General features: G+C 37.2%; 1 protein-coding gene across 2 annotated transcripts in view; it reads right to left on the reverse strand.

The window, feature by feature from the left end:
• The window catches only part of LOC113084678 (pappalysin-1-like), a 121623-nt gene that overhangs the window by 8227 nt on the left and 90875 nt on the right, over positions 1-22521 (reverse strand). Inside the window, exons 21-23 of one of the 2 annotated variants that reach the window (XM_026254936.1) lie at positions 7276-7347; positions 7125-7175; positions 6228-6326 (exon numbers count right to left, since the gene is read on the reverse strand). In XM_026254936.1, the coding sequence (XP_026110721.1) occupies positions 6228-6326; positions 7125-7175; positions 7276-7347 (222 nt within the window). The remainder of the gene's footprint in view (positions 1-6227; positions 6327-7124; positions 7176-7275; positions 7348-22521) is intronic. The other variant, XM_026254942.1, reaches the window with a different exon arrangement.

Genomic DNA, 22521 nt, shown 5'->3' on the forward strand with positions numbered 1-22521 from the left:
ATATATATATATATATATATATATATATATATACATATTAGAATTACAGAAGAATTACATTTCTACACCTGTGTACACATGATTTAACGATACAGTATCATGTCCAGTATCCAGTGTTTGCAGATAAAAGAAAACTTTAACGCACTTTAAATCACAACAATAGCCAAAATAAAAAAAAATAATAATAATAATGGCTAGTTTAATGGTTAGGGGTTTGTTGAAACCTCTAACCTGCCATTTGATCAAAAGTAAAATTCATCGGCGAGGTGAAACTGCTCAGCTAACATTTCAAGGTTAAGTCTTTCTAAATCACCGACCCTGAGAGCTTAAAATAATCAAAAACATAACTCTGGACTTTAAAATCTCCCATCCTCTGCCAGAAAGGAATCTCTTGTAAAGAAAACCAAAGGCTCTCTCTTTCATTGCCCTAATATGCCCACTGGCCTCCTTCCTCATGCCAACAGCTTGTAGTGATTAGTAAAGCATCCTGCTGTGACTTGAGATTCAGTTTGACTCGCACCTTCAAAGTCCCTGACAGGAATAATACACAGCTAGTCATCCAGAACATCTTAATACGCCAACCCTTCAGAGAACATGACGGGGAGCTGGGATAAAGTGAGCACGACAGGGTGAGATAAGGAAAGGAAACAAACACACAAGCAGCAGGGAAGTGCCTTGGCTGCCTTTGCTTTGGGGTCACCCCTGTTAGGTATGTTTTGAAGCATGGCAGCTGGTTTGAGCTGGTCCTCTGTTGGTCCTGAGCTGGTTATAAGCTGGTCCTGGTTGCATAGGACCAGCATAATACAAGCTTAACCCTTGTGTTATGTTGCGGGTCAATTTCACCCGTTTCGATTTTCTAGTTGTTGGAAATACTGGTTAACCTATGTTTTTTTTCTTGATATTTAGTGACTTTTTCTCATTTATCATCATGAACATGCATGCAAAGTTTCAACATGCTGGTGTTTTTTGACATATACAAACAAAATTACTATTACGTTCGTGATGTTTGCGGGTCAATTTTCAATATTTTAACGCTCTAAGGAAACTGTACTGAACCAAAATAATAACATTTCTTGGTTATATTTTGTTATTTTATTATTTTACTACTTTATGAAGCTAAAAAAATAGGATTTCCACACTTATATCAATACAGAAAATATTTTGTAAGCCACAGATGGTAAAAATGACCTATCATTTATTTTTTCAAGCTACCTGAAATAATATTAAACCTTTTTTTCTTTTATTGATATTTTGTGACTTTTTCTCATTTATCATCATGGATATGCATGCAAAGTTTCAACATGCTGTTTTTTTTTTACATATACACGCAAAATTAAAATTACATGTGTGATGTTCGTAGGTCAGTTTGACCCTCATAGACAGCCATCCAAAAGAAACTGGACAGACACAAAATAATAAAAAAAAAAATATTTCATGTATGTCAGGGCATCAGCTCCATTTCTAAAGTGTAAGTGTATCTAAAAGTGCTATAGCCCTAACCAAACACACTTCGAAAAGCTAAATCATGGTGTTCAAAATTAATGGCAAATTACAAATGACAAACCTGAGCTACCCAAAGAGATTCTGAACATGGAGGGCAGAAACGTGCATCTGGAGTCAGACCCACAGAAAATAAAGGAGTGAACACAGATGATAGGGAAAAGAAAATGGAAGAGATGTGAGGTGTGCCCATTCATGCGCAACAGCAAAACCAGCACCATGTGTGTGAAGTGCAAGAAATTAAAATGCCAAAAGCACACATTTGCTGTGTGCTCATCATGTCAAAAGTAACTTCATTTATAATGAAAATATTTTCATTATACAGCTACATTTAATTGTTCAGTTATGATGTTCTAAGAAAAAAAAAAATGTATATGCAAAACAAGTCAGCATTCTGTTTATTTTCAAATTTTGTCAAAAAAAAAAAAAAATCTTTAAAAATGGTTAAAAAACATTTTCATTAAATCATACCTTCAGATATATTTTTGGGGGACTATTTGAAAAATGTTGATAATAAAAGTTTTCAGTTTGTAAGTGAATCTTTGTTGTTTTTCATAGTGTGATTTTTGAGGAATTGTATTGAATCCAATTAGGGTCAATTTGACCCGCTCCATAAAGGGTGTACACAGAAATCGAACAGTGCACAAGGGTTAAACCAGCTCAAATTAGCTTCCATGCTTCAAATCTTACCTAACCAGCATATGCTGTTTTTTTGACAGGCATCATGGCCAAAGAGCGGTCCCAAAGAGAGACAGACCTCACTGCAGGCATTGCTGGCAACACTTTGTCTTTGTGTGCCTTGTCATTATTGCGGGTTGGGGGTTCGATAACTTGCTCTAGGGCACCTAAGTTGTGGTATTATCGAACCCACAACCCAAGGGTTAGAAGTCAAACTCTCTAACCATTAGGCCATGACTTCCCCATTTGTTGTACATAAGTACATTGTTGTACATCTAGACTCAAATAACTGCACATGAACATAACTTTCTGCGCCATCTGTCTTGAAAATATAAGACTTTTGTATACTGAAGGTTTGTGAAACTCAACTTGCAGTGTAAGTTTGACTGGTTTTGTGGTAGTTACTGTACCTTACTCTAAGCTCGGCTGCCACATTTACCTAAAGCACCTGTGGCTTTTTGAAACTTTGAATCAATTGAACCAATTGCTTCGGTGAAAAAATCACTTTCCCGATGTGCTTGAAATGCCCACTGGGCAGAACAGTGTAAGTGCAACAAAATTTTGAGAACATTTTGAAACAGTTTGGACATAACATACATAAACAAGCCTTGTTTACTGACACCATGTGATTTTGGATGCTTGACGCACTCTCCAAATCTGGGAATGATCACACATGGTGTACACATATATTTGCCATAGATAATTGGATAATTCATTCCATATATTGCTACTGTATATAATTCTACTGTAGTACTGATTTAAAATAAACAAATATTTGGGCTGACAACCCAATCTATGTTGTTGCAATATTCAACCAGCTAAACTTTTTAAACCAGCAACTGGCTAAATGAAAACCTCGCTCCATACACAGATCCTGCCGCAATTTCTGTCAATGCTGTTTCTAATGAAATCTCCCCAATCCTTCTAAACATCAAGTATGTTGCTACTCTACTGTGATTTTCAGTATGAAACTCTCAACCCTCAACTGTTCTTGAGATAAATGAAAATCAGGTGGTGAGGTTACAAACGTTTGTTGTGGGGATGACCAGGAGCACATTTGCAGGGACAACAAACAGTCAAACACTATCTCAAGTAATCATCTCATCAAAATACTCCAGGAATGGCACAGAGAATCAGAGGCTCATAACAAAGCAGACCGCTGCTTATCTGTGCGCTAATGCGTGAACTCCATTGATCTGCACTTGTGTTTGTGGCCATGCCTAGGAAATGTATGAATGAGTTTGGGAATTTGAACAGATGAAGATAATGTAGTGCACATTGGGAACAAAAAAATGGTTGTGGTGATACTCCTGAAGCCAACAGTCAGATTACCTACAGCACAACTCCCGCAATCCATCAATCTCAATATGACTCAATATGATGACTCTTCCCCAAACTCTAGCTATTTCCAGAGACAGCATGTTTTGCAAATCCCTTCTGATATATATTAAGCTACATAAAGCAAACTGATGCTGTTATGAAGCAATGCCATGCAACCAAAACGATCTAGCTCATCAGAAGATGACTTTATCCCCATCTCTCTGACAAACTGTGTGATATACGGTACTATTGGGATGAAGGAGGCACCAGCAATCTGGCTTATGGTTTCAGAATAATTTAACTTTCAATCAACACTGGCGCATGGTCAACCCCAGCTGAGATCTCTGTCTGCTCAATGACGTAGGCTGCATATTGTAAAATTCCCAAAAAAGCTTCCTCTAGTAGACTGGATTCAATGAATAATCACCGTTCATACACTCACAATCTGACTATTTGCCAAATATTTAAGAAGATGACAGTGCAAGACAAGGAGAAGAAAAGAAACAGCTCAGAGCTGCCTGGAAAAGAAAAATAATTGCTAAGTCTGCTAAGTAACCTTATGTATGGGCACATAAGATGATAAAGCACAAAGCTGACCAGGCAAAAAAAGAGAGCCAAGTATGGTGACCCATACTTGGAATTCATGCTCTGCATTTAACCCATCCAAAGTGCACACACACACAGCATTGAACACACACTGTGAACACACACTCGGAGCAGTGGGCATAATTTATGCTGCGGCAGCCGGGGAGCAGTCGGGGGTTCGGAGCCTTGCTCAAGGGCACCTCAGTCATGGTATTGAGGGTGGAGAGAGAGCGGTGTACATTCATTACCCCAACCTACAACTCCCATGGCCCAAAGACTCGAACTCACAACCTTTAGGATTATAAGTCCAACTCTCTAACCATTAGGCCACAACTTTCCCCCAGTGTTTGCTAGCAGACCGATCTCAAATATGCAACACCATAAACGGTGATATCCAGTGAGAAGCGCTTCAATTTGCCACAAAAAAATTATTACAAAACCAAATTGTCTCTGTGATTTAAACTAGTTTAACCCTTGTGTGTCAATTTAAAAAAAAAAAAAAAAAGTTTCTCTGAGGTCCTTAGAGGGCAAAAATAATTGTTATAAAAACTTTAAGTTTGGGAGTACAGTTTGGTTTCATTTTAAAAATACCAATGTCAAATCAATGTTAAAGTAAAAAAACTTTTAAAATGTGAAACAAACAAAGAAAACAAAACAACAAAAAAAGTTATGGAGGTTTTTCTTTAAGTAAACATTCAAACCACACTCTGAGATTATAGCTGCATAATTTATCCAATTGGATCTATAATACAGCAAAAGCAGGAAACAAGAAACATTTAGTTTTTGCTTAATGTAATACACACTTGTGCTAACATTTTGGGATGAGTGTTACTACATTAAAACCATTTACCATGGTTTACCATGGATCTACCACTGTAGCAATGCTCTTTCGGCAGAAATATGGTATATTCAAATTAAATGTCTTCATATCAATATAAACATTATATTCATAATAATTCATAGTAAATATTAATTATTATTATTGTAAATTGCATTAAAAGTTTGACAGTGGTTAAGGAATATAATTTATTTATTATTCTAAATGAATTTTTATTTGTAGAAAACATAGACACCAAATGATTTATATTATGGTGAATTTCCCTAATGGCAATTTTTCTACAATAGTCCTTAGTCTAACTGTCAGAACATTTTTTATATTTATTTGATTTTCTTTTTTTTTTACTTTAACTGTATTTACATTTTTTTCATGCATAATTAATGAATGTACACTTACAATCTATGCCCCCCAACTCAAGCTCAAAATATTTAATATTATTAGTAACTATGTATTTATGAAATGCAATAATTAAAATAGTAATTTATGATCATAATTTTATGAAAATTGCTACTGCTCTGAAATTTTCATCTGGAGCCCTGTTTAGTCTTCGAACAGAATGTAAAATGATGAAGCATCACTGCCAAATCTAAGATATTTGATATTTAATATACAGCTGTGTGGATGTGAAACCAGAAACCAGGCAATTGATAAAATGTTTTGTCAGTTGTTGTGGCTGGTTCTATCATGTTAAATATGAAATTAATGTAAGCCGTCCCTTTATATGAACAGGAAAAAATAATAATAAATACAATTCAAATTTTGGCTGTTGTCTGTCACCTGCTAACAACTACAAGAGAGAAAGGATGACATACAATCTTTTTTTTTTTTAGGAGCAGGTCTATAGGTTTATTAGATTATACCATAATACAATAAAATAAATCTAACCTGGAATTCAGTCCATGACTTATTGTGCAAATTAAAGGGGAGCAAAGTGGAAAAACTGCGTGCCACTAATCTGGCGGACATCCAGGGATTAGTTTCTCAGAAGCGGTCATTGTAACAACTTGATACTTTGCAAACAGGTTTTTGTTTCCAGGCATACTGATAAATACCTGTGTATCCTGAGTCCAAGAAATTATGTAAAGGCAGCCAATCAGATTAGAGTTTGCCGGAAAGTGTTTTCCATTCTTGTGTTCAATACGAGTCAGATGGTCAGTGCATGGTAACATCTAGAATCTCATGCTCGTCAGTGACTTTCATCTCTAAATTTAGTCAGTCTTAGTATGGTTTTGAATTTAGACATACTGTACATAATGGATGCATGAAATATATAACTGAAGAAAAACGTTGCAGACATGAATGGTACCTTCTTAGTCTTTACAGTGGAGTGGCAGCAGTCGCCTCCATCGTAGTTGCAGTAGGCTCTGTTGTTGATTGCATCACAGTAATTGTCACCCATGAAAGGCTAAGATAAAAACAGAAAGAGAACTCATTCTGAGCACCACTAACAGGAGAAATGGAGAGACAGTTGTCTACTTATATGACGAAAGCAGCAGTTTTGCCAAACAAATTTTATTCAGTGCTTCATTGCCTCTAGGCTTTTGTGTCATAAATGTGGCACAGAAAGGAAGAAAGAAAGAAAGAAAGGAAGAAAGAAAGAAATAAAGAAAGAAAGAAAGAAAGAAAGAAAGTAAATAAAATAATATAATAATTAAACCGTCATGACAAAAATAAGAAATGATTATATGATAAAAATATAAATGATGAGATACTAATTAATAATTATGAGACAAAAGTCTCATAAACATCAAAATTAGTTATGTTAATTACAAGATAAAAACTCAAAATTATGCGGTCATGCATCATAATTATGAGATAAAAAAGTCAGAATAAAAACGGTAAATCATAATTATGAATAAGAAAGTTAAAGCAATGTTATGCTAAGTCAGAATAAAGGAATTAAAAAAGTACAATATGATAAGACACTAAATCAAAATTATGAAGATAAAAAGTTTAATTTATTTTGTATGTGGCAGAAATTGGTGAACTGAACCTTTTTTTTTTTTTTTTTTTTGTCAGATCCCTACTTATCAAACAAGAAAGGGCATGTATGGTGTAGGTGAGAGTTACTTAAACATTTGTAGATATACCAGTCTGTACTAGAAACATATCACACCAAGTGACAGGTATCGACAAGCACAGAGGGGAAAACAGAAAGATAGGAGGAGCACTGAACATCACAGTCACTTGGACATGTACTGACTTTAGTGTAGAGATCCTCTACATCTTCATCTTCATAAATCTTCTTGGGCCTCTGCAAATGGAGGTCAAGGCAAGAGTTTTGCCAATGAGGTAGAGGAAGACAGGATAGAGAGCCATTTGAGAGGATATGGACATTTGTCCGGATGTCTTACCTCACATCCTTTTATGCAGTGCAGGACTTCCGGATGGGGGTACCACTTCAGGCCCATGGTGCAAACTATGTGCTGAAAAGAGGAACAACAGAGAGTGGTTTTCAGAAAGACATGCAGAACATGCAATTTTGATGGACGATTGCCATCACAAAGTCAGGACCAATCCTTGTGTTTGCGCCTGAAAATTTAAGAACAATGGCGCTCAGTTAGTGTAATTCTTCTGTTCCCTCCACATGCCAACCGCAAAAAACAAAAACAAAAAAAAAAACGGGAACCCATCCAAATTCAACACCTTATGAAACATGTATAATTGTGTGACCACATAAGTTATGACTGTTTCCAGCATCTAGTTAAGGTGAGATATTACAGGTGTTGTACAGAGAGAGATATGTTCTCGCAGATTAGCACATGCTCTCGAGAAAATAAATAATAGATAAATTAAAAAATCAAGGTTCCAGTCAGACTGACTCGAGGCTTGCCGAAAGTAAAGGATTGTCTGACCTCAACAGATCCCAAATAATCGCTGTCCCAGTAACACGCACAAAACACCTGCCTCTTCTCATGCCATACCCACTGCCCCGCTGCAAACTAAGGTATTCCATGCCAGTGAGCAAATCAATGCAAATAATAATAATAATAATAAATAAATAAAAACAAATAAATATAAAAATAGTGACACTGAACAAGAAGGAACAGAAAGCAATGAAGAACTTCTAATAGCTGAGAAGGGTTTAATATAGCGCTAATACACAAGCAATGTAATGAATGAAGAATAGTATAAATGTATGCAAATATATTTATATTGAAGTATGAACTAAAGTTTATTTGAAATTTAATTTGTAATGCTGAAAATGCACTTCAGTACATTAAATATGATGAACTTTAAATATGTTAACACACTAGTTAAATTTGTAATCAAGTACATGTACTTTAGTATGTTAGTCAGCACATCAAAACAACTGTCTACAGAGCATGACAAACGATTATTAAAACATAATGATAAAATAATATTTTGTCATGCTTTGTACTTTTGATATGGCATATTGGATATTAGAAATGCACTTTAAACAAAGTTAAGTGTTCTCTCCTTAAGCACACTTTCCTGGCTTTTTATGTCATTAATATTAATTTAAAAAAGACGATTAAACTTTGTGAACAATCTTTGAAGTTGGCTCGCAAAAGCCTAGCCTGAAAATTAAAAGAAAATTATAAAACTTTTAAAAAGGTTGAAAGTTTATATACACAGATTTGATAGCACATTGCTAGCATGTTGTTAGCATGAAAATCATGTTGTCAACCTATTTCCAGCATGTTTTTGGAAAACTTACTACCGTAATATGATTAGCATGGGTTTCGATTCTGTCCTTTGACAAACTTTTCTTTTGGCAAACGTTTCCCTTTCCAAATTTCAAATCACATCAGAAAAGCATTTTTATTTTATTTATTTTTATATATTTTTTTAAATTAAGGAAATAAAGTTGACAATAAATGTCGGGTAGGGTTGGTAAGTGTAGGGAGGGCTTTTGTCCCAATAAGGTGGCATCTATTTAATAATTTGAATTACAAAAAAACATACACTCAATAAATTATTGCATACTGTTTAATAATGTATCACAATGTAATTGTAATTGCAGTAATTGCCACTATTTGTGTATATTCTTGCGTATGTAATTAGCAGAATATTCTGATATTTTAACACAGTATAAATAGAACCCATCTCTTATAAATAGAACCACTCAGTGTAAATAGCATATGATTTCACAAAAAAATAAGCGTCACCTATTTGCTTGGAAATATGTCAGATTGCAGAAGAAAAAAGACTTTTAACCATCCAGAATGGAGAAAAGCTTTCACAGAATTGTCCCAGACTGACTGGTCTTGTTGTATTTTCATCATTTAGTGGGAAAAATTACAGTACACTTATGAGAGGATCAGTCCTTCTGCAATAACTTGAGCTTGAGTGGTGAATAATGGTGAAGTTCATTTATCAATTCTTACAGGGGTCTGAACCAACAATATTTTGGTTACTAGCCCTCACTACTATTGACCTCAAACCAATAAAATTCAGATCACTTTGTTTCCCTCGGGCTAGCATGTCATCATCATCTGAATAAGCAATATCCAATTAGATGTCCACGCTCTTTTCTGGCAAAGCACTCTCCCATAGCTCCCGAGATCACATTTAGCTCTCAGGCCTTTTAATAAAGGTTTGGTTTATTAATTAGAGGTTAATATTAGTACTCCCCTCAGTGGACCCAGTATGAACAACGACTCTCCAAAGTGACGCTGACATCACGTAAAAGGCCACGTTCTGCCAATACAGCCTAATGCATCAGCAAGTGAGCAGTAACTTTGCTGATGTCAGGGAAGCTAATAAGTGAGAAAACAAGAGGAGCATCTTAGTAGGTCAGTGATGAAACCTGAAACGAATCGCTCTCGAGGGCCGATTCATGGCGATAACTGATTCACGCAGCCAACAGCCTGACTCAGCAGGAAACATAACACAAAGAACAAAAAATTCATTATGTGAGAATGGAAAATTAGGAACTGTATGGCCACCAAAGCTTCAGTCAGCTTGCAACTGCATTGTGCAATCGCCAGCTTGCTTTTCCACTTGCACACCTTGGCCGGCTATGGATTTATGGGATCTTCTCACTGCACTGGCCAACAAACACAGCACGACTATTAGCATTAGTGTAGGTGTCAGTCAGGGCAGCCCTGGATCCAGGAATTACGGGACAGATCATGCCCTTGCTTGGCGTGCAGAATGGAACAGGTGCTGTGGAATTCAAACAGCATCGATTGACACAGGGTGGCTAGTGCTGAGAGAACAGTTATTGATCTCACCTCAGCCAACCCTGGAACATTCCAGCCACATCGATTTGGCCTCCTCTTCCCCTCACACTCTGTCTCCAGACTCGAATTTCCACCCAGGGAAGATCATATCAATTACACAAATCAATCAGAGATGTGTTGTCTCATTTCTCTGCTGAAAACCGCCTGACTTGACACAAATGCCCATCTAAACACAACAGATGTGGGGGATGGCATTCAGTTCAAGCACAGTGAGTTTGTCTAGCATCTTCAATCAATTCTGAAACCCCCTCATTTTGAAGAGTTGCATTGAAAGTCCAGGAAACAAAAACTTTGAAGACCCCAAAAGGTCAAAAAGACATGGTAAAACATTGATATGAGTCAAGTGGTTTAATCCAAGTCTTGGGAAGAGATACACTGACTTTGTATGATGAACAGATTTAATTTAGGCTTTTACTGTAGTTACTGATGGCACAAAAAGTTACCAACGCAGAATATATTATTATAAATGAAAATTAAATTTAGACTGTCAGTTGTTTGTGAAGTAAATCTGCTGTAAAATGACATGTTCACTACATGGAATGCTTGAAAATGGACATGTCTGAAAAGATTACATAATGTTAAATTAATGCCCATGCATCTTTACCACTGCCATAGCACATACTAGATTCATGTTTGCATAGCATTGTATAACCACATATCATCACATCAACACATTTTGCACTTTGGCGTCTGTTTTTATATTGTATTTCTATATTTGCAAACACACATTTACACACTTTTTTTTTTTCAAATTTTATATAATAGGCTATATAGTATATTCTGTTACTTTCTCTTTTTAAATACTTGAAATATAATGTATTATCAGTAGTAGTTTTTGGTATGTGATACATTTTGGTAATAAAATATATTTTATATCAGGATATCAGGTTTTGGTTACCATGACTTTCAAAGGAGGAGCAAACCTCTCATATTTTTTTTTAAAAGTATCTAAATTTGGATTATGAAGATGAATCAAAGTTGGGTTTGTAACAAAATGAGGTTGATTAAATGTCAATATTTTATTGATCCGTATTTTTTTTTAGGACAGAATACACAAAACAACTTTACAAAACAAGTTTACAGTCTGGAGGAATCAGAGCAAGTCTGCAGATATCGGGCAGTCAGAGTTTAAAGATTTATCAGAAAATAACGTAGTATATGATGGGGACACACTTTAATTTTTTTGCTTCAGACTACAAATCTGTCCAATCAAGTCACCTTTAGCGCTTTATACAATACCGATAATTTCAAAACAGCTACAGTGTTAAACAGGAAAAAACATCCTGATAAAGCAAAATAAAAAAAATATATATTTAAAGTCAGTTCATCATTGAATCAGTGATATCACCATCCAGCTCAGTTCAGTGCTCTTCATATAGTGTCAGATAATATAAAACATGTTTGATATTTTCAGTTGAGTTTATAACACATTTTTATTATTATTATTATTATTGATTTTTAATTTGTCTCCTACCAATGAGGTCCAATGTGATTATTGTTTCTGTCTTATAGTCTTATTGTGTTTAGAATGACTTGAAAGTCTGGTAGCTCTGCAGTCGGAAGGCGCGACCTTGTGCCATAGAGAAGGAAGGAGACAGAGGGGATGGCAAAAGATTGGAACAAAAAGAGGAGGATCAGGAGGTGGCTGCATGACCAGGAGGACCGGGAGGAGGATGATAAACAAAGTCCAGGGTTGTGATGACAAGAGGGAACCAGAGCAGGAGGAGGAGCCAGGAGTGACCCAGGACACAGCAATGATGGTGGTAGTTGGTGATGGAGCCGACGGAGGGAGGAGCCATGGTGGAGGAAGGGCAGACAACTCCAGGGGGCCAACTGATGGTGGCGGAGCAAGTGGAGCCTGATGTGGAGCCTGAGAGCCAATAAGCCAGGGCGATACAGAGGATCCAGAGAGCCAAGGCAGAGCAGATGGCGCCCGAGACCGAGGCGAAGGTGGAGCCAGAGAGAAGGACGAGCCTGACAGAGCCTGAGAGATGGAGGGATGAGGCGGAGCCAGAGGAGTGGACTCCCAGGGCGGCGGATGGTCAATGACAGACCAAGGCAGAGCCAGAGTGATAAGGGAGCACCGCAGAGCTGGTGTACTGACAGGCAACGGTGGAGAGGAGGGAGCTAAGAGCCATGGTGGAGCCGCTGGGTCAAAGGGCCAAGGCGGAGTACGGGTCTCAGAGGCTAAAGGCAGAGACAAGGGCCATGACGCCGATGGAGAGTGGCAGACGAGCGATGAATCCAGCACACATATGGTGGGCTGAGGGTGAGCAGAGGGGCTGACAGGTGACAGCAGTGGCAATGGAGAACCATAAATGACAGGAGAAGGAAATGGAGGGTGAGTGGGAAATCCAGACAGACATATAGTTCCAGGCAGATGGACCATTCAGGGCTGACAGAGAGTTAATAAGAAGGCAGGAGAAAAGGGGGAATGTCTGCATATATGTCTTCATTACAGTACATAGCGGTGCTCACCCTCAGCCATGGTGCAATGGGCAGAGTTTCCCTCCGCACTCTCGCTGTTCATGGGGCTCTCTACCATTGCCAGCTCTGTTGCTGTCTCTTGCACCTGGTCGGATGTTGCGGGCTCTTGCTCCACGGTGATCCACAGCTCTTTTGCAGTTCATGGCGATGGCTTGTCAGTCACGTAGGGCTCTGGCTCTCCATCAGTGGTGGCCTTAGGCTTTGGCTCCATGGAGTGGGGAGATGGTGGGCTGGGTTCTGGGTGCTGAGTAGGGCTGGCAAGGCGGCAACGCTCTCTCAAGGACCATCCCTGGATAGCTGCACTTGTGTGGAGGTGTTCAGTCCAGCTTGATAAAATGAGCAGAGGCAGCGGGCCGGATAGTGTGTCAGGTTGGCCAGAAATACAAAGTCCTTGGTGTGGTCCTTAAGAGAGCGATCCCCCTGCTCCAGTAGGAGGACGGGGACGGCAGGATCATCCATAAGATAAAACAAAAACTGACAAAAAAATTTAAGAAAAAAAAAAACAGGGGGAAACATACTGCTTTCCTTTCAGGGTCCGGTCTTCTATCATGGTGTGGTGCGGGATAGAAACACGTAAATGAGGAAGATACAATAAACAGTCTTGAATATTTCACAGAGGGGTAATCCACAGCAGAGTGACAGCAAACACACACACACAGACAGACACACACACACCAGGATAATTCAGACGTATTTCATAGACAATACCGGACAACCAAACACTGAACAAAATGCAACTTATATGGGGAACGTAAATGAGGATAACTGACACGAAACATCTGAACATGATGACACAATCAAGGGGAGACAGAAACTAGGTCAAAGAGTATGAGGGATGGAAATAAAAATAAAAAAAATAACACAACAGTCCATAAAGTGTGACAGTATGGTGCCCAGTTCCCCTTCAAGGAAAATCGGACACTATAAAGAATGCCATCAGCAAGACCGGTGTCTAAAGCATGTGTGAAAACACTCCAATGGACCGTGCAGCCAATGATGTCATTAGCGAAGAGCACAAAACTATAAGAGGGCACCTGTAATGCTCATCATCAACTTTCTTTGTCTTGAGGGGCTGTTAGTTTGCTCAATGCTTGTGGAAACTTGATGGAGAACAAAGTGTGGAAGTGTGTGCCTTTGTGTCAAACGCAACCTTTGTGTTATGTGTCTAAGAGAGGTCCCGCTGCTGCTGTGGCACGGCAGAACCTCAGAGTAAGGGGTCCACAGGTTGAGCTCACAGAGAGGTTTGAGAAGGGTTTGGATCTTTCTAGATCTTCTATGTTCTCTCATGCTGCAAAGAGGTTTGATAAGCAGAAACCCGCTCTGGTGCTTTTTAATGGTCCATGATCATCAAAAGATTTACACCCTGAAGAGGTTGAAGAGCTGCACCGTACTAAGAATTTGGTTCTTGGATGGTGGAAATAGTGGCTGATGAGAGTCATCTGTGAGTGAATTTAGCAGCCACTGAAGTAATATATAGTACCCTCTGGTCTAATATTAATGGTGAGCTTCCATACATTTGCAAACCACCTGCTGATGTTCCAAACTCTCCCTTGTTGTGAGCTTTATCTCCACCAAATATTTTGGGGGAGCTGGGTCAGGCTGCCTCCCCAGTTTTCTTGGGTTTTAAGTAAGTGGTTCCCCTGAAGTTCCTTTTTAAAATGTTGGGATGCCTCCCCTGATTTCAGAGTATTTTCAAGCAGGCAGTCTCAATAAATCACTCATGCTTTGATTGGGCTGTCTCCCCTGTGTTAGGTTTTCAGGCAGGTAGCACAATAGGGGCTTTCGCACCGCGGGAACCTTTTCATAGTACCAGAACTATATGTGGAACTACAAACTTTTGGACGTTTTCGCACCACAGGAACTGTGTGCGTTTTTAGTACCGGACTTCCTTTTTCGAGAACCAAATTAGCTCCTACTCCAAAGCAGGGTCTAAACAGCACAACTGGTACTACCTGTGATGTAATTATGCAGTGATTGGCCAAACGCATTCCAAAATGCACTCACCCGCTATAATTTAAGAAGTAGTGTAAACATACTGTAAACATTGTGTCAAATTATTTCGCCAATATGAGGAACAGCTATAGATGTACAGACCCGGAAGTGCAGGCACTTGTAGCAAATTCAGCACTGCCAGTTGTCATTGGACATTCTTAGTTCTCCATTCCGTTCTTTCAATTGCTTAATATATACGTCGGCATTCCATGTCCATTATTATGAAACCAGTGAGATACAACAAAAACACAGCTCTGATCACAGCATCCTCCATCCTCCTGTCGTTAATGTTATTCTTCTTTGTTTAAGTTTTTGAACACCGTGCACAAATGTGACCAATCACGGTAAGTAGGGACACAAGTCGGTTCTGGGGCATTTTGAGTTATTCACAGATTCTGAAAGTGTAGTCTCCAAGCTTTCCAACGATGTGTAACACATGGAAATCTGATATTATTTGGAGAAGTTGTGGCCATTTGAAGGTAGGCACTCAAAAAAGCTCAAAAAGAAGAAAATAGCCTTTAAAGATTGTGCAGTTCTCACTGCTGCGAGTGACAATGGGGCTCATTTACATCACATTTAGATAAGCCATACCCCCTGCATAGCAACGACAGACACAACGGGAAAAATTTGACCGCATACTATTAATAATAAAGGAGAATGTGCATTGTAAATGTCAGTAATTTATCTTTTTTGACTTTTATAAAAATGATTTAGAGGCTGGAATATGTGAGTTTGATCTTTTTATAAAAAATCTTTAATCTTTAAAATGTGGCCATCATTTTTAATGTTATTATTTTAATGTTTATGTTAACAAAAAGTACATATTGATGCTAATTTTATTTGTTATTTCCTGGTTTTCTACATAAAACTTTGATTTCATTGTGTAGCATTAGGGTCCGTGTACGTTTTGATAGTTTGTTTTCCAATTTGAAATGAAATAAGCAGAAACGAGAAAACGGCCCATTTATTCGTTTTTCGTTTTTTTTAAAAAAAACGAAAAACGAGATTTCGGCTTGAGTTTTCGTTTTTTAGTTCAGAGGCATAAAACGAATAAATGACTTCAAAATCCGTTTTCCACATATGGGCGGTCCTAAGACGCCCCCTTCCGCCGATTGGTCAAGCAAATCTGAGCATGTGACGTCATCAGTTGTCGCTCAGGTCTGTTCAACAAAATAATAGTCCTCTAACGTTACTATGGCTACCGATTCTTAAACTGTGCAGGGCAGGTCCTGTTGGGCTTTCTTCTGTGCAACTTTACGCGTTTCACAGAAATCTTTACATCAGAAATATTAAATATTAGTCTGCCACCAGCCCGTTTTAATTAGCGGTGCGGAGTTAAATCTGTGTGGTGAAGCTGCGCTAGACAGCGCCGAGCGGGAGAGGATCAATGACCAGTGTTCGGTCAGCAGTCAGAACTTGGGTACCGATGATGGGGAAATACATTTTTACTGAAAATGACCACGCGAGTATGATTGACAGGACGATAGCGGAGACAATTAAAAGCGCAATATACCGTCTGTTAACAAAAAAAAAAAAAAAAAATATATATATATATATATATATATATATATATATATATATATATAATATATTATATAAAATATAATTAATATATTATATAAAATATAAAAAATATATTAATATAAGCGAATTTGTCTTTGTTTTTAATAAAATAATTGTGAACCACAAACCGAGCCTTCGTTTTAAAGGGCGATATCCAAATATATTTTATTTATTTGTTATAATATGGGTATTTTATGTCACCCGTCTTATTAGTTTGATTATAGTAGGCTATACGCGATTTTTTTTTTAATTATTGTACTATTTTACTGTTGTTTTTTTTAATTAACAATATATCATAACAACTTAAAAAGATAAAAATCTACAGAAGAGATTAACAAATAACATTGGTGTTGTCATAAGTTAACTAATCAATGGGAATTTTTCCTCACCGGCACAACCCTATTCTTAATGTTGGCTACATGTTACAGATTTAATGTTGAGCACATAATGTTAAAGGCTTCTTAAATACCATCACATTCAGTTGAAGAGTCAAGAAGGATGTGTTAATTTATTCAATCTTTCATTAGTTGGTGACCCGGTGTGATTATAATAGCATAAATAAAAAAAACACGTAATAGGCTATGTATGCCAATAGACAAAACACATCTGCTTTTCCTCTAGATCACTTCACAGTGTGATGGAAATAAACTTTTCTTAAAGCGTGATGAGGTTTGGTAAAAAAAAAAAAAAATCATTGCGAGCAAATGTCGAATTGTGTTTTGAAATTTAAATCAACAACGTAAGAGGCTTCAGGCTGTCTGATGAAGTCTGTATGGACAAACACCCAGCTTTGCAGTATAGGTGGCACAGAAACAGCATCTGACCTGGCATTTAGATGTACTTTACACACTGTCTATTGCAGCTCAAAGGAGGCACTGTGAATTTACATTACAATTTCATTCTAAGAGGCTATTAAATGTGAAGTGACAACATGAAACACTACTTTTAATATATATATATATATATATATATATATATATATATATATATATATATATATATATATATATATATATATATATAAACACCAGCAGTTGGTGGCAAGTCACCCTGATAATGATTAAATACCAATTTACTCATTTAGGCTCACAATAAGCGGATTACATAATTATACCATGAATATATATATATATATATATATATATATATATATATATATATATATGTGTGTGTGTGTGTGTGTAAAAGCAGGAAGTCCAGTCCTGGCTGTATAATCAAACAATAAAACGAGAAACAATGCATGCCATCAAGAACATTTTTTATTCCACAGGAACTTGATCCAGTTCACTTGTTAAAGGATACTCCACTTTAAAATAAATTCTGTCATCATATACTCGCTCTCATGTTTTTTCAATCCTTTATGAATTTCTTTCTACTCTCAGTCCAGCCTCTCTCATTGTTAAACCATGGTTTATCACATGATCGACTACTGTAGCCTTGTTTCCATTTCTGACTCATCCTCTTCCTCCCCTTCCTCCTCTTAGTCGAACTCGTCCTCTGGCTCTCCCTCCAACTCCTCTTACTCTGTCTGCAGTGTTTGCATCCATTATCCAAAAGCTATTACTTGACCTTTGGCTTATAGACCACTACTAAAGTTATGATTGGTTGCTGTTAAGTAAAGCAACAAGTGTTTGCACATGTGAGGAGTTAGTGTGAGGCACTGATGAATTAGTGTGGCATTTTGATTGGTTGTGTTTATAAAAGGAAATCAAGAAACTTCCTGTCAGATTCTGGTGTGTTGTATAGAAAATTGTGTGTTGTGTTTTGCAAAAAGTGTTTAACGAAATTGAAAACTGAGTAAAAGGCCAAACATTTGTGTATGGTTTTGCAGATTTAGTGTGTGGTTCTGTTGTCTAAATGTCTTTAGAAATTGGTTTTAGAAATTGTGTGACAAGTAATAATTTGTGTGTAAGCAGTTGAAAAAAAAACTGTAAGCATTTTAGAATATTCCCTTGCTTTGATAATAAATTATTTGCTGAAATTTATTAGCTTGTGGCTGATCTGATTGATCATAAATGGGCAAGCAACCACAATTTTATATTTTTTTAAAGTGTTGTTTTCATTTAATGTTTGCATTAGGGTTATTTAAATTAGTATTTAGCTTATTTAGGTTAATTTTGTTTCTTAAATCTGAAACTTATACTTTTTTTGCCATATTGCATGATATTTTAATATACATCACAAAAATTGAAACTTGTCATTAACAAAGCACAATTTTTTAAAACCTGTTCTTTATTGCAATACTATTAAAAAACTTGAACCTTAAGTAATTACTGTGATATGAAATGTTGATACTTGCACATGCCTATTACATAATTCACACTTAAACATTGTTTTACCTGGAATCCGGTGAGCATACCAGGACTGCACCACACGGTCAAGACCAACTGTAGTAACCTGACAAGATAGTGCAGACACGCAATAATGTTTCAGGTCATCTTCCATGTCCAGTTCCTCCTGGTTCACTAATTGCATCAGTGCCCCTTTCACTGGATAATTCACTCTGTTATTTATTTCAGGCCATATTCTTTCAATTGTGTGATTCTGTTTATTTAAAAGGAAAAAAAGGAAAGCAATTAGACTAGCACAACAGCTACATACAGTTAAGGAAGTTAGTTTATTACATACAATCTTGGACCTCTAGAGCAGTGGATCTTAAATCTGGTTGCTTTAAGGAGGTATTTCTACCTGATTCTACATAGAAATTCTAATGTCGTCGTTGTGACCTACTTCAATCAGTTCGTTGAAACATAAAACAGGGAAAAGCTGTTATAACCTAATTGAGTTACATTGAGTTAACATACAATTTCCATTAATGCTTGCTCAGGATGGACACATTCGACACATGTGCACCTGCTCATGAGTTCAATCAAAGTGAAAATCGCAATTGACAGCAATACTCTTCAGCACAATGGTAACCACAAAATTTTATGACAGAAAAAATTGACAGAGTTGACACCCAATTAGATGTACAGTATCTGGAGTTGACCCTTTTCATTAACCATTTATGACAGTTAATTTGTCTGTCTCCCTTTTGCTATTTTTAGTTCAAGAACGTTTCCTCTAAAAATTGTAATGTTGAAAATCTTTGGATTTAAATTATTCTACAGCGCATTCAGGAAAATCTAACACTTTTGGCAAATATTATTTCATGATAGCCCCTGTTAATTATTGCAGTAAATCTTACAGAGTACAGGCATATGTAATTGAATCAATCGACTGCCAATGTAAATGCCACAGGCCGTGACTGTGTCAGAGTCAAGAATGCCTCTGATTTTGTAAATTACCTTCTATCATCTGTTAAAAGTCCCTTTCCTTATCAAATTACTGAAATTATGTTGATAAGATACATGTTCTTTTGTCTAATTATTATTATTATTATTATTATTAGAAAAGGGGGTTCCTAATGTTTTGGCTCATGGAGGATGCCAAAAGAGTGTCTGTGGATCTTTTGCCAAATGCAGTGGAGGCTGCAGGCAGGTATGACCGTGAAGCAAGATCTTCATTGACACCAGTTTCAACTTTTGGCAGAATCCATTTCTGTCACCAGAGGACCAGGTTGCTGTGGAGAGGCAGTTCTCTATGCAGTGTCCTGACATTGCGTCTCTTTTTGAACGATGAGGGGGTGGTGTTGGCGCAGTAGATAAGACACATGCCTTTGGTGTGAGAGACCCGGGTTCGAATCCACTGTGAGACACCAATGTGTCCCCTAGCAAGACGCTTAACCCCTAGTTGCTCCAGAGGCGTGCGACCTCTGACATACATAGCAATTGTAAGTCGCTTTGAATAAAAGCGTCAGCTAAATGAATAATGTAATGTAAATGAACGTGTTGTCAATTTCCAACAAGAAGAGTTCCAAAATGCTTTGAAAATACTAATTGATCTTGTTTGAATTCATGCTTAAGAAAGAAATTCATAAAGGATTGAAAAAAACATGAGAGTGAGTATATGATGACAGAATTTATTTTAAAGTGGAGTATCCTTTAACAAGTGAACTGGATCAAGTTCCTGTGGAATAAAAAATGTTCTTGATGGCATGCATTGTTTCTCGTTTTATTGTTTGATTATACAGCCAGGACTGGACTTCTTGCTTTTACACACACACACACACACACACACACACACACACACACACACACACACACACACACACACACACACACACACACATTCACACACTTAAAAGTAGTGTTTCATGTTGTCACTTCACATTTAATAGCCTCTTAGAATGAAATTGTAATGTAAATTCACAGTGCCTCCTTTGAGCTGCAATAGACAGTGTGTAAAGTACATCTAAATGCCAGGTCAGATGCTGTTTCTGTGCCACCTATACTGCAAAGCTGGGTGTTTGTCCATACAGACTTCATCAGACAGCCTGAAGCCTCTTACGTTGTTTATTTAAATTTCAAAACACAATTCGACATGCTCGCAATGTTGTTGTTTTTTACCAAACCTCATCATTTTGCAGGACAATTGTCTATTACAGTATACAACACATATAAAAAGGGTGCCAATAAAGCTGTGGTGATATACAACACGCTTTAAGAAAAGTTTATTTCCATCACACTGTAAAGTGATCTAGAGGAAAAGCAGATGTGTTTTGTCTATTTTGCCTTATGACAACACCAATGTTATTTGTTAATGTCTTCTGCAGATTTTGATCTTTTTAAGTTGTTATGATATATTGTTAATTAAAAAACAACAGTAAAATAGTACAATAATAAAAACAAAAACAAAAAATCGCGTATAGCCTATAATCAAACTAATAAGACGGGTGACATAAAATACCCATATTATAACAAATAAATAAAATATATTTGGAAATCGCCCTTTAAAATGAAGGCTCGGTTTGTGGTTCACAATTATTTGATTTAAAACAAAGACAAAGTCACTTATATTAAAATATATATATATATATATATATATATATATATATATATATATATATATATATATATATATATATATATTTTTTTTTTTTTTTTTTTTTTTTTTGTTAACAGACGGTATATTGCGCTTTTAATTGTCTCCGCTATCGTCCTGTCAATCATACTCGCGGGTCATTTTCAGTAAAAATGTATTTCATCATCATCGGTACCCAAGTTCTGACTGCTGACCGAACACTGGTCATTGATCCTCTCCCGCTCGGCGCTGTCTAGCGCAGCTTCACCACACAGATTTAACTCCGCACCGCTAATTAAAACGGGCTGGTGGCAGACTAATATTTAATATTTCTGATGTAAAGATTTCTGTGAAACGCGTAAAGTTGCACAGAAGAAAGCCCAACAGGACCTGCCCTGCACAGTTTAAGAATCGGTAGCCATAGTAACGTTAGAGGACTATTATTTTGTTGAACAGACCTGAGCGACAACTGATGACGTCACATGCTCAGATTTGCTTGACCAATCGGCGGAAGGGGGCGTCTTAGGACCGCCCACATGTGGAAAACGAATTTTGAAGTCATTTATTCGTTTTATGCCTCTGAACTAAAAAACGAAAACTCAAGCCGAAATCTCGTTTTTCGTTTTTTAAAAAAAACTAAAAAACGAATAAAGGGGCCGTTTTCTCGTTTCTGCTTATTTCATTTCAAATTGGAAAACAAACTATCAAAACGTACACGGACCCATTAGGACTTTTTTAACAGGATTCTGTGATAACCGATGAGCTAGCTAATAACAAAAGGTAGCTATGGGAAGGTCTAAACATGGACTAAACATGAGATAACGTGTACGTGTTCTTAGAATGAACACAAAATGACAAACTTTGATGTTTATGGAAACTCATCCCATAAGAAACAAAAGTATTCTTGCAGATCTTGATGCCTCCAATGAAATAAGTCGTTTGGGCACACTTTCTCTTTGTCGGGGTCTTCTTTGTGGATGTAACCATCTCCGAAGTTTGCACTGTGCGTCTGTTTGCCTCTAAATGTTACGGATTTCCCCCATTTCTCTGTCTTTATCCCCATCAAATGTTACTATCGATATAGCCTCTGATATCTTACGGTCCAACTCGTCTGATGCCAGTCCAATACATTCTTCCTCGTCATCATCTTCGCTCAGTTGTAGATTAGGGATATTACAGTCTTATTATGCCGCTTTCATCGTCGCTCAGATCGTCTTCAGAATCAGTGAGCACTTGTTTATAAGCATCCGGCTTGTCGAAGAAGTACTTCAAAACATTTTCGGTGTAACGGCCATGGTTCAGCTCGTCTGCGTTCATCTTTGCGGCGTACATCTTAATTGAATTTTGATATCAGCTACAGCCGGCCAGAGCGCTGCATACTAAGTTGCCACGCTTCCCTCGGAGGGCGGGGGCAATAACAAAAGAAACAAAAGCCGGCTTATCCAG

This window comes from Carassius auratus, chromosome 5 (genome assembly GCF_003368295.1).
Source record: "Carassius auratus strain Wakin chromosome 5, ASM336829v1, whole genome shotgun sequence".
Classification (NCBI taxonomy): Eukaryota; Metazoa; Chordata; class Actinopteri; order Cypriniformes; family Cyprinidae; genus Carassius; species Carassius auratus.